At 36.1% G+C, this 13,613-nt stretch overlaps 1 protein-coding gene across 1 annotated transcript in view; it reads right to left on the bottom strand.

The window, feature by feature from the left end:
- DENND2A (DENN domain containing 2A) overlaps positions 1-13,613 on the bottom strand; it is a 78,343-nt gene that overhangs the window by 51,446 nt on the left and 13,284 nt on the right. The window contains exons 2-3 of the mRNA XM_074193551.1: positions 3,895-4,022; positions 2,218-2,339 (exon numbers count right to left, since the gene is read on the bottom strand). Of these exons, the coding sequence (XP_074049652.1) occupies positions 2,218-2,339; positions 3,895-4,022 (250 nt within the window). The remainder of the gene's footprint in view (positions 1-2,217; positions 2,340-3,894; positions 4,023-13,613) is intronic.

Below are 13,613 nucleotides of genomic sequence, written 5' to 3'. Positions count from 1 at the left end.
TTACATAATTATAACTTCAAATAGTATGAACTTTAATATATGTGACCAATTCAGGGAATTCATTATTCACACTGGACCTGACTATAATAGTGAACAGGTGATTGGACTCTACTGGTCATAGATGCTAACTGAATATATATATTTTGCTAAAGAGCTTAGGTGGGTTGCAGCCCAGATTCAAGTAGGTTGCATATTAACCTTGTGAACTTAACTTTTTTTGGTTGCTTTATTCAAGTAATTGGTCATATCCTCCCATCTGAACATCTGTTTCAAACACATAAAGAACAAGGAGGACTCATATGCTACCATCAAATTGTTTTGTTGCTATACATATTCTCCCAGTCTCAAATAATCAGAGTTGAGAAAGGACCTAAGGAAAGAAAAAGGGGAAAGAGAGCTGGAATAGGGGTGCTCCTGAAAAAAAGAAGGAACTGGGAGCTAGAAAGCAGAGTTGAGTATGGAAAATCAGTCCCATTGAGAATTGACAAATTGACATATCCATAACTTCTCACCTTCTATGATGATTCCTGTCTTTGTTTCCCAATTACACCCAATGTGTTCAAATCTTGAAAAGTTTAGAAGTTCTTAGGCTAGATATTCTTAACCTATAATGTGTCATAGACCCCTGCATAAATCCTATCCCTCTTTTTCCTTTCCTCCATCCATAAGTGAGAGAGGGAATCTACAGGAATATTTGTAGGTGTCCTAAGCATAAATGAACTTATTTTGGCATTAAATGATGTATCATCTTTTACCATTTTTACCATTCCTCATTTATTAATTATTGGAAGATACCAAGAACAGTTCCACACGATATACTATTAAATGTTTAATTGAATGATGAAGACAATTAGTGCTTTAAGGGTTCAAAGAAAGAGAGAGGTCAAGGTGAGTTAGAGTTATCTTGAAAAGCTTCCTAGAAGTGGGCTTTGAGCTGAACTTTAAAGGATGTGAAGGAATTTGGGGAGACAAAAAGGAAGGCAGAGTATATTCCATAGGAATGGAAACAGAAAAACTCAAGGTATGTTGGGGGGGCGTCAATTTCTTAGCCAAGAATTAGATGACATAGATTTGAATCCACCTTTGAGACTTGTTATGTGGCCTTGGGCAAGCTATTTAGACTTTCTAGATTTTAGTTTCTTCTTCTTTAAAAGAACTATTTGACCACCTTGTCTCAAGAGTTTTTCTAGCTCTAAATCTATGTTCTAAGTCTGAGTGCAATGGAAAATTTTTATGAAAAAAATAATAGCATTATATAATCACAACATAAGGTCAATGCTATTATTCCCATTTTATAGATAAACTGAGACTGAGGGAAATTAAGTGACTTGCTGAGGGTTACACAGCCTAGTAATCAGATATGAACTCAGGTTTTCCTAACTCTAAACACAATGTTCTTGCTCACTTTAATACCTTGTTGGTGTTGATAGTGGGAATAAGGTTGGAGAGATAGGTGAGGGTTCAACTTCTGAAGCCAGGTTAAAGATTTTGAAATTTGTCTTGTAATCAATAGGAAGAATGATTTCCTCCCCCCATTTAAAGGATATATTTTATTAATATTTTTAAAAATATCACCTCCATTTTCCAATATTTGTCTTCTTACTTTCTTCTTTCCAAAAAAAAGCCATTCTTTATACAAAAAATTAAAAAGAATGAAAACATGTTCAGCAAAAATACTCTACATAAAAAAAGTCTGACTTTATATGCAGCTCTATACTCATACTCTCACACCTTTTCAAAGAAATGAGGAAAAGATGCCTTTTCCTATTGGAAGAACATTTCTAAATGGATCCTTTGGTAAAGCAATGATTATGTTCAGAATATAAATAATCACTAGTTAATTTCAAAACTTATGGATTTAAAATTTTTTTACTGGTAATATCTTGTGAATGTAGGTTATTTAGCTAACAGGAAGAGAAGGGATTAGGATGCTTTGGCAGAGGTTACTCACATTGATGGTATCATAGATCTACCCTAAGGGCTAAAACTCAAACCAAAAACAGGACTTAAACATTCTGGAACATCTTATTCTCTGAAATTTGGGATATCATGAAAGTGGGGTCTGAGGAATTCAAATCTCATTTACCAATCAATCAGAAATGGTGAGATCCCTTAGGTGACTGCTGCCACAATCCAGGTGGGAAGTCTTAGAGGTCCCCTAGGGTTCCCTTCAAACATCCCTCCCTCCTCTTCCTTTGCCACACCTTTTTCTCCTACCTTGGTGGGAGTGTCAGGGATGGACGAGGTAGGGGATGCTGGAAAGTTCAGGACACACTTCTTTCCCAGGCAGCGACCATGTAACTCAATGTCCTCATAAGGATTTTCCTTCAGTGGTGGATCTGCAGTCAAAGGCAACAGGACAGGAGCCTTAATACCAGCTCTGTTGCCTACAACCTGAGTCATCTTAGTCACTTAACCTTTCTGAACCTCTGCTCCCTCAACTAGAAAATGGGAAAAATAATATTTTTACTACCTGACAGAGTTGCTGTAACAATGATATTTTGTAAAGCATTAAATAAACGTGAACTATTATTTCAAACGTTCAGTTTGAATTTAGGGAATTGATGGCCTTTTTCATAAATTTCATGGAAGTGAAACAAGTTTATGGAAATGGTCTTCAGGGTCAGTGATGCTAAATTAAGTTAATAACCTTTCTCTGCTACAAATTTCCATTTTAACCTTATATTTCTTTTTATCTTGGGTCTCCTATGAATCAAGTAAAGAGAGATTACAAGGCCATCATTTTTACACATGATGATATAAAATAGGATTAGTTTTCTTTTTGTCCATTAGACTGACCCATTGAGGCCAGGGACTCTTTTGCCTTTCTTTGTATCCCAGCACTTAGTATAAAAACCACTTAAATGTTTGTTGTCTGACTATTGAATAATTAGCCCAGAGGTCAGAACTAAGAAGTCTCAGTCAGATATCAGAAGGAGGCAGATTTTGCCTCCGTATAAGGAGAAAACTTCCTAATAATTAGGTCTGTCCAAAAGAGGACAATTGCTTTAATTGGTAGTGAGTGACCCATCACTGGAGGTTCTTAAAAGAAGGCTGAAGATTCATTCTTTTGGGTTTTTTTTTTTTTTAGGTTTTTGCAAGGCAGATGGGGTTAAGTGGCTTGCCCAAGGCCACACAGCTAGGGAATTATTAAGTGAGACCGGATTTGAACCCAGGTACTCCTGACTTCAGGGCCAGTGCTTTATCCACTGCGCCACCTAGCCGCCCAAAGATTCATTCTTTTAGGTGACCTCTGAAGTTCTTTGCAATTCTAAGAGTCTGTGATGCCTCTTTTTTTCATTTTATGAAAATTGGAAATCAAGTCTCAGATCTTGTCAGAGACCCCACTTCAGCATTTTTGATAGTTCTAGAGTTGGGAAAAGTTTCTCTCCTTTATAGATATCCTCTGTAGTTTGAAGCTTCCTACATTTTGGTGCCAGTCTCTAATCTGACATAGGCTTGCTTATAGATCTAGACAAAGACACAGATCTAGATTTGGAATGGACTCTTATCTAATCCTTTATTTCACAGATGGGGAAATTGAGGTCCAAAGAGGTAAGATGACTTGCTCAAGGTCATACAGTTAGTCAGTGTGAGAGGAAAGTTCTCTGGCCATTCCAGTTGTTTGATCATTTTCTTTTTTTTGTATGTCAATCATTGCCTATCCACTCCCACTTCCTTCTACATATTCAATTCCTTTGTTCTCTCATTTACCAACCTCATATTCTTTCTTTCATCTATTTATTTGTGCATCCTCTGAAATATGTATTTTGATGTCTTTTCATTTCAAAGAAGTCATCTTTCCTACCCACCCCTTCTCTTTCCCATTCTTTACTAAGTCCATCTCATCACAAACTCCTCTTTACATAAACTCATACATGTCTAGTCTCTTACCCAGAATGTCCTCATAGATGTTCTCCTCAGATAAAGTGCGTGTGAGTGCCAGCTTAGTCTGTGCATACCAGTCCACTCTGCTATTCTCAGATGAAGACTGCAGTAAGTCTTCAAATTCATATGATTTCCTGGATTTTTAAGAGGTAAAATGATGGGGGTTGGGGAAGGGCAGAAAAGACAGGGAAGGGAGGGGAAAAACAAGAACACAAATCAGACTAGAATGGAAAGTAATACAAGCATAATATATTATTGCCCTAATTTCATCCCTAAATTTCATATTTTTAAGCTACCACACCTAAGGGAAAGACAGAAGGAAAAAACTTTAAATAAGATCTACAATTCTTTGCCCTTGGAACAGGCAGGGGTGCCTGCTAATTCCTTTCATACAACACATAATATTTCTTATGTGTAATATGTGCATATCATATATACAATATATATTATTGTCGACCTTGTTAATACTGAGAAGCAGCATGCTTGAGTACAATAGTTTACAACATTTTTTGGTTCCTTGAGTTCCTTTTCAACACAACAAGCAGCACAACAGAAATGTGTTGTGAATCCCTGGTATCATAATACTGTTTTAAATTTAAATCATTAAGTACTTACAATAAATAGTGATAACTTTTGCCCCCAAAGCTCCAAATCACTGCAGAAATAATCTATAATCTTTCAAATGTACATATGCTTATTATCACAGAGGAAAAATATGTTTATAACATAATTGGACAATTATTTACTGTTTGAGGTTCTATTATGTTTAATGAAAACCCTCTGGATCCTTGTTCTGAACTCTCAAAGTGTTGTAGAACCATTAAATGGGAACCATTAGTGTAATGGTTAAAAGCCAGGAAGAACTAGATGCAAGTATCTGGCTGTGTGATAGCTCAGCAAATCACTTGGGGATATCATGATTCTTCTCAAGGGAGGGAGGATTCTATGAGGCAATAAAAGTGGTATAAAATAAAATATATCAGTAAACACTTAAATAAATCACAACAACCCATGTGTGATAGGTAATAAAAATACTTTTTTACAAATGAGGAAATTGATTAAAAGAAGTTGGGTGATTTGCCCATGGCCAGGTAGGAAGTAAATGTTGGAGCCTGGATACCTTCCCAACTTTCTCCATTCACCTTGACCACTCTACTGCATTTGATCCTATGCATACTACCTCATTCTTGAAATTCTCTCCTCTCTTGGCTTCCATAATACATCACCACTCTAATTTTCCAACCTCTAATATATCTGTCTGTGTTTTATTCACTGATTTCCCTTCTCTCTATACATTTTTCCCTCAGAAAGTTCTTTTTTTTTTAAATTGTCATTCATTCTCAGTTTTGACTATCACCTTTATGCTTATGATTTTCAGCAAATTTACTTCTTCAGTCATGCTCTTTCACTCGATCTTCAAGATCTTCAGATTTCTGGTTTTTAAAAAAATTTTTGGAGGCAAACAGGTGAAGTGACTTGCCCAGAGTCACATAGCTAGTAAGTATTCGACTTAAACTCAAGTCCTCCTGACTCCAGGTTTGGCTGTTCTATCTATTGTGCCACCTACCTGCCCCTTCCAGTTATTTATATCCAACTCTCTACCAAACATTTCTCCTTGATTGTCTTTGGCGTATGTTCTCTTATTTCTTCAAATGTTATTTTATATCTTGAATATTATTCTAAGTGTAGTGTAAACCGAAACTTAGAAATCTTTTAGTTATATAAAGTTTTTTTTTAATTGCACTGGTATTTGTTATAATAAAATTTGACCTGTACAAATATTTGTACTTCTGTAAGTTCTTTAAGTTCAATATACCCTCAAGATTCTATTAATATTTTTCATTCTTCTATTTTCTCATGTTCAAAATCTTTAATTCAAAATGAATGAAAAAGTATTTACTGAGCATTTACTTTGTGAGAAGCACTGTACTCAGTGCTGAGGTTACATATAGAAAGTAACTACAATCCCTGCCCTCAAGGAGTGTATATTCTAGTGGGGGAGAAAAATGTACATGGAGAGTGGTAGTTGGGAAACTGCATTTTGGTACAGAAAGTTATAGGGATAGTAAATGAGGCCACAGCCGACTTACTCTAACTAATCAAAAGTCATGAACTAGGAACTAAAAAAACAGTGTTTCAATCTTAGCTCTTCTACTAACTAGTTACATGCTTTTGGATTGAATGTTCACCTATCTGAGCTTCAGTTCCTTCATCTATAAAATGGAGGAATTGTACTCTTCCAGTTCTGATAGTTCCCTTTCTCTAAGAGGAAAGCAAAGTCGTTTTGTATGGATGGATCTTTTGTTAAGTGAGTGTTCAGAAGTAGAATACTGTCACCATTTCAAGGACCACAAATAATCTCATTGGCAATGTTTAAGATTATGTACTCTGCTGATAAAGGACTTGATCCTTTTTTTTTTTAAATCATTAGACTTTGGACCCAAGAACTTGTAGAAGCACAAATATTCATACAGGTTGAATTTTATTTCAATAAATATCAGTACAATAAAAGTCTCTATATAACTCAAAGATTTTCAAGTTTCAGCTGATAATTCACTTAGAAAATTAGTAAGATAATATTCTCCAATAAATCAGGCACTACACAGCCTTAAAATCTGGAGAAATAGAATATGATATGACCTATATAATATATGATCTTTATTTGCATATTAATGATCAGGAGTATCCACATTACTTTCCTTGTCTGTAAAATGGGGATAAGAGGACCTACCTCCCAGGGTTTTTGTGGAGATCAAATGAGATGATACTTCTAAAATGCTTAGCAACAAGCCTGATACAGATTAATAAATGTTTGTTCTCCTCCCTTTCTACCTTCCCAGGTGCCAAATAATAGGATACTAAAAGAAGATTTCAATCATTCTTCAGTATAATCCACCACACTTTAGGTAGATCTGAGATCTTATCAACATGGGCACATCTCCCTAGATATCATAATTGTTTCATTCATTCTTATATCTTTAAGCTTTGTTTTTTTTCCTGAAATTAAACTCACAAAAACAGCATTTTCACAATACAGAATATTGAAGAGAATTCTATTTGAAACCATAAATTTCCATTTCATAGCACTTGCTTTTAAAATGTATAAATATAAATGTATTTATATAAAATAAGTTCTACATTTACTTTCAAAAATTTCCTGCTAGTCTGTACTTCCTTCTGGGCTCTTTGGCACATCTTTAAAAAATGTTGCAAAGGCACTCCCCCCCACTTTTTTTGCATTGCTATCATGTATGTTTATCCCCTGACCCACCACACACAAACACACATACAACTTGTAAGATACTGACAGTATAAAGTAGTGATAGAAGGGTACAGAGCCCAATTTTTAAAAATTGAACTTTCTGAAATTAATGAGTAATTAAATAAAATTTTTATTGTTGTTTAGTTGTTTCAGTCATCTCTAACTCTTTGAGACCCCATTTTTAGGGTTTTCTTGACAAAGATACTGGAATGACTTTCTTTTTTCTTCCTCTGGGTAATTTTTTACAGATGAGGAAGCTGAGGCAAACAGATTTAGTGACTTGCACAGGGTAAGTAAGTATCTATGGTTATATCTAAACTCAGATCTTCCTTGACTGGCAATGGCTTGGGATATAGCAGATCTTGGCATCTTCAATCTCTTACCAAGCTCTAATCACTCCACAGTGATTAGAGTGTCCTCATGGCCTCTTGACCCATTGGAACAATTCCACTAGGGTAGCCCCCCCCCACTTATTGATAAGTTTTAGGCCCCTTAATTTACCCTCAAATTAGTTTTAGACCTCCTGCTGAAATGATTTAGCAGGTTGTGACCACTGTTCCAGTTGCAACATTTGGAGACATAGGTAATAGGTAGAAAGATGAAATTCACTCCAAAATGCTTTTATCTTTTCCTTCTAGCTATTTGGCCCTGTTTGGGCCCAAGATCTATGGTGCAGTAAACTAGCCAAACTTCCAACTGAAGAGGTTTTGAGATACCATTAGACTCATCTTGTGTAGCAAAGCACCTGGTGCTGACTCTCTTTCAGCTGTGATTTATAAGGCAGAAAGTCTACTGTTCATACAAAAGCTGATTGACATTTTTCAGGTCATAATGAAAGAAGAGGTTATTCCCCCAGGAGTTTAAGGATGCTTCCAATGCCCATCTCTTCAAAGGAAAGGGAAATAGGCTGCCCTGTGACAATCATAGGGGTCTCTCTCTTAGTCACTGCCATCAAGATTCTTGTCAGAGAGTCTTCCTTGATAGGCTAATCCTTCACCTGGAAGATGGTCATTTACCCAAGGGCAGAGAAATGGTGTTTGCTGCTCTACAGCTCCAGGAGAAATTCCAGGAGCAGAACAGAGGTCTGTACACAATATTCACCAATCTGAATAAAACCTATGATACCATCTGTTGTGAGGGCTGGTGGAAGATCTTGGCAAAATTTAGTTGTCTGGAGAAGTTAATCAGTTATATGCCAATTCCATCCTTGTTTGGGTTCTACATAATGGACCTGCTTTTGAACTTTCTCAGTCACTGATGAAGTGAAGAAGGGCTGTCTCTTCTCTTGTTTTTTAGCATGATGCTTTCAGAAAAGTTGTCAGATGCCTTCAATGAGGTAAAAAATGGCATCAAGATCAGCTACTGTACCAAAAGTAAATTGAATGGATTGATTTATTTTTTGCTTCTTGTGAGGTAAATTTTGGCCCAATTTTGACCCAATGATTAAAACCAAAAAAAAAAAAAAAAACCCAAGCCCCAAAGATTCTCCACCATCTGCACCTTCTATACATTGAATCATTGGTTACAACAAATGGAGAAATTCTGAATGCTGGACGTAAGTTCAGTTACCTAGGCAGCATGCTTTCTAAGCATGTACACATGGATGATGAGCTCGGCCCAGACATTGCCAGAGCTAGCTCAGTGTTTGTGAGACCCTGAAGGAGGGTGTGTGAAAGAGAAGTACTAGGCTGCCTACCAAATTGAAGGTTTAGAGTCACTGTGCCCATTTCATTGTTGCATAACTATGAAAACTGAACAGTCTACTAGCATCAAGGCAGAAAATTGAGTCACTTCCATTTGATTTGTCTTAGGAAGAACCTGAAGATCACTTGGCAAGATAAGGTACCAGACACTGAGGTCCTTTCTTCAGTTAAACTGCTAAGCATTTAAACTCTACTGCAGAGAGCCCAACTCCAAAGGACTAGCTATGTCGTTTGAATGCCAAATGGTTTGAATACTAAATGAATTGCTTAAAAGCCTATGTAATGGAGAACTCACACAAGGCAAGCACTCATATGGAGGTCGAAAGTATCATTATACAAGGACATTCTCAAGGTCTCTTGAAGAACTTTGGTAGGGTTATGAGACATAGAAAGCACCACCCAGAATGGCCTGCCTGTTATCAAAGAAGGCATTGTGCTCCATGAACAAAGCAGAATTGCAGTAGCTCAAAAGAAACGTGAGATGCACAAATTTAGAGATATTTTCATTCCAAATGTTCATATGGACTATTTGTGCCTGACTTGTGGTAGAACATTCTGAGTGTTACTGGTCTGATCAGCCAGTTGGACACACTGTACTTTGACCCTGATATGGTGATGTCATTTGGTCTTTGAGTACAAAGGACAATAACCAATTAATTTTATGCTAGGCAGTACCCTAGGTTCTGGGGATGCTAAGACAAAAATTAAACTAGTCCCTGTCTTCAAGGAGTTGATACTCTGTTGGGGAGAAAGAACATAACTATATTTAAGTATATTCTATAACCTCACATGAGTATATTCACAACATGTAGACATAACCAAAGATGAGTATATTCACAACATGTAGACTTAACCACAGACTAGTATATTCACACATAAACATAACCATAGATGAATATATTCACAATATGGACAAAATCAATACAAGGAAGAGGAAAAGGGATGCACTAGCAGGAAAGTGCTAATGTAGATGGTGATAGGTGGTACTTAAGCTTGGTTGTGAAGGAAACAGAAAAAAATATCTAAAAAATAAATGAAGTGAGAGGCAATATATTCTAGCCAGAGGAGACAACCTGTGTAAAGTTATAGAGATGGGATGGTGGAAGAGTCATGTGTGAGGAAGAACAAAGATATCAGTTCATCTGGACAATAGAGTCCATGGTGGAAAGTACTATATAAAAAGGTTCAAAAGATAGGTTGGGGGCGGCTAGGTGGCGTAGTGGATAAAGCACCGGCCTTGGAGTCAGGAGTACCTGGGTTCAAATCCGGTCTCAGACACTTAATAATTACCTAGCTGTGTGGCCTTGGGCAAGCCACTTAACCCCATTTGCCTTGCCAAAAACCTAAAAAAAAAAAAAGAAAAGATAGGCTGACTGCCCTGGGTTGGGCAGTTGAAACATTTATTAAGTGTCCTTTGTATGCCACACATACTAAGCTAAGCATGCTAAGAATCAGGAATATAAAAAAAGAGGCAAAAGATAGATCCTACCCTCATGGAGTTTACAGTCTAATATGACACACCAGGTGTGAAATGACAAAAAAAAGGTGATTTTACTGGACATTTAGAGGTATTATAGGAATCACTGGGGTGACAAAATCGGAACTATGCTTTAGAAAAATCACTTTGGCAGCTCTGGGGAGATGGACATAGATAGCCTGGAGAGGAGAAAGATTTTAAAAAGAAACATCAATTAAAGATTACTGAAAAAAGAAAATGACTTGTCAGAAGGAGTTGTGTGAAAAGAGGCACATTACTACACTGTTGGTGGGGCTGTGAATTAGTTCAAGTCATTCTGGAAAACAGTTGGAACCATGTCCAAAGGATCATTAATTATGCATGCCATTTGACCCACTGATACTTCTAGTAGGCCTATATGCCAAAAAGATCAGAAAATCAGGAAAAGGACTCATGTAAAAAAATATTTTTGACAGTTTTTTTTTTATAGTAGCAAAGAACAGGAAATTAAGGGAGTGCCCATCAATTGGGATTCGGCTGAACAAATTATATTAATGTAATGGAATATAAGTGTATGAATATAATGGAATATTATGATATCATGATGAGAAAGTTTCAGAGACAATAAGCAAGATTTACATGAATGAATACAAAGTGAAGTCAAAAGAATCAAGAAAACAATTTATACAATAAAAACTGAAGTGCATAAAGGCATAGCACTGAAGCTAAAAGGGATCTCAGAGGTTATCTAGTCCATGGTAGTATAATTAATATCATCTTCATTTTACAGGTGAATAAATTGAGTTTTATAAAAGATGGCTTACTTAAAATTAAAATTGTTTTTAATTAAACAAGTATTTTTTCCACCTTCCTTTCCTTTAAGGAAAAACAAAACCCCTTTAAGCAATTAGTCAAGCAAAACAAATGTCCCTATCAGCCAAGTCCAAAGACTTGTATGTCATTCTGTATATGTAGTCCACCTACACCTCTGTAAGGAGGCGGGTAACATTTTTCATTTTGGCTTCTCTGGAATTAGGGTTGGTTACTGTATTGATCTTAATTCTCAAGTCTTTCAAATTTGTCCAGTTTCATAAGTTGTTATAATATAATTCATTCTATTGATTCTGGACATTTCATTCTGCAACTTATATAAGTCTTCCGAAGTTTCTCTGAAACTACCCACTTTGTCTTCTTACCTTATGTATGGCACAATGATATTCCAGTACATTCATATACCACAATTTATTTAGAAGGTTACTTGACTTGATGAGAGTCAGAGCCATTGTGTCATGGAAGTATATTTTTTTCCCATTACTTCTTTTGCTAGTTTTCTTCAAAGTTCATCTTAAGTATCATATTCTACATGAATTTCTAACCCTACTCCTGCTACTAGTATCTTCCTTCTCCCTGTAAAAATTTTGTCTAGAATGGGGGTCTAGTGTATTTTCACACCCTATTAGCTTACTAAGATGATGTTTCCACTTGAAAGATAGAAGAAACATGATAATTAGAGCAAGCATAGACATTATATAACTATAGCTATATAATGCCTTCCACATCATAACTTTCCCCATTGTGGTTTCAGTATCTTTGCAGGTCAGTGAAAGAAATTAAATGGGAATTTTTGGTGAGTTTTGTGGAAACCCTAAATGACATGCAAAGACAGAAAAAGTTGAATAACTCAGAAATGTATAAAATATATGTACTGTATAATATCAACATATTTTATCTTTTATACCATAATAATTCAGACTTCTCTGATGGGAGGGCCCAAAATTTAAGCATTTTCCAGATCACTGGGGTACCACACCCCTAAGCCCCTCAATGTGGAAGGGATAACTGTAGTTCTATTTGGCTACAGCATGATTAGGAGGTTTGTCTTTTGGCTTACTGATGAAACCATCCATGTCTACAAATTGACTTGAGTCAGCTACAGCCATTACTTTGCTGCAGAAAGGAGAAAAACAATCCTCTTCATGTGAGGGAAGAGAACCTCAAGGCCTCCTCCTTTCCTTTCTTCATCCTCAAACCCCATGGCACCTGAGAATGGGCCGAGGCCTTTGGCCTTTTCATTCATTCTTTTCCTCTAGGGGACAGGAAATGGAGTCTTTGGGAATTTCAAAGTTTGGAATCATGAGCCAAAGAAATCTAAGAATCTAGGAATTTAGAATAGATGTTGCTGCCATCCCAACATTTATAAAGCAATTATGGAATGACCTTTTGGACTCATGGTCAGCAGAAATTAAAGGCTATTCCACATTTGAACATAAATTTGAATTTATAATAAATTATATTTATAATAACTTATTTATAATAAATTTGTTAAGTGCTACATAGGAACTGAGCTAACTGTGAGGATAACACTCATACCCCAAACTCCCAACCAAAGACCGATGGTGGTATAGGTGTTGGGGGAAAATTTTTAGACATCCTTTTCCTCCTTTTTTTTAATATTTTAACATTTTTTTATAGTTTAACATTTATTTTTAAAGAATCTGAGTTCCTAATACTCTCTCTCTCTCCACCCCCTCCCCACTCATTGAAAAAGCAAGCAATATATCAATTATACATGTGAAGTTATGCAAAGCATATTTTCATATTAGCCATGTTACAAAAAAAACAAGAAAATTCAAGTGAAAAAATATGTTTCAGTCTGCACTCAGATGTAAATTTGTTCTTGCTTTCTCTTTGAAGTTAATTTTCCTTTATAAAAGCAAGTGAATGGTTAAATGGAATGGGAATACTAGTTCCTGTACTCCTAAAATAGGAGGACATAACTAATGGAGGCTTGAGCAGATGACATCAAAGAAAAAGAAATACCCTAAACCATCAGAGTATCCCTAGAACCTGGAGAGGGAGATTCAGCAGGGGGCTCAGAGAGAAGGCGAGAGCAAGTCATGCTTCAGTTATTTACTTTATGTGATATATATCTATATCTACATATATATGTGATACTTTAAACAATATTTTAAAATATTTTGATAACTATATTTCAGGATAATTGGTTTCCTTTGTACCCCCCCTTTTATTTTATGCATTTAAAAACATTCATGAGGAGTGGCTAGGTGGCGCAGTGGATAGAGCACTGGCCTTGGAGTCAGGAGTACCTGGGTTCAAATTTGACCTCAGACACTTAATAATTACCTAGCCGTGTGGCCTTGGGCAAGCCACTTAACCTCATTGCCTTGAAAAATCTAAAAAAAAAAGAAAAAAAAGAAAAAATATTCATGAGAAGGCACCAGGTAGCCAGCAAGACCCATGATATAAAAAAAAGGTTAAGAACTTCTAATTTTTGCCTTTATGT

The sequence above is a fragment of the Macrotis lagotis genome, chromosome 7 (assembly GCF_037893015.1).
Source record: "Macrotis lagotis isolate mMagLag1 chromosome 7, bilby.v1.9.chrom.fasta, whole genome shotgun sequence".
NCBI classification, from domain to species: Eukaryota; Metazoa; Chordata; class Mammalia; order Peramelemorphia; family Peramelidae; genus Macrotis; species Macrotis lagotis.
This window is presented reverse-complemented; position numbering and strand designations above follow the sequence as displayed.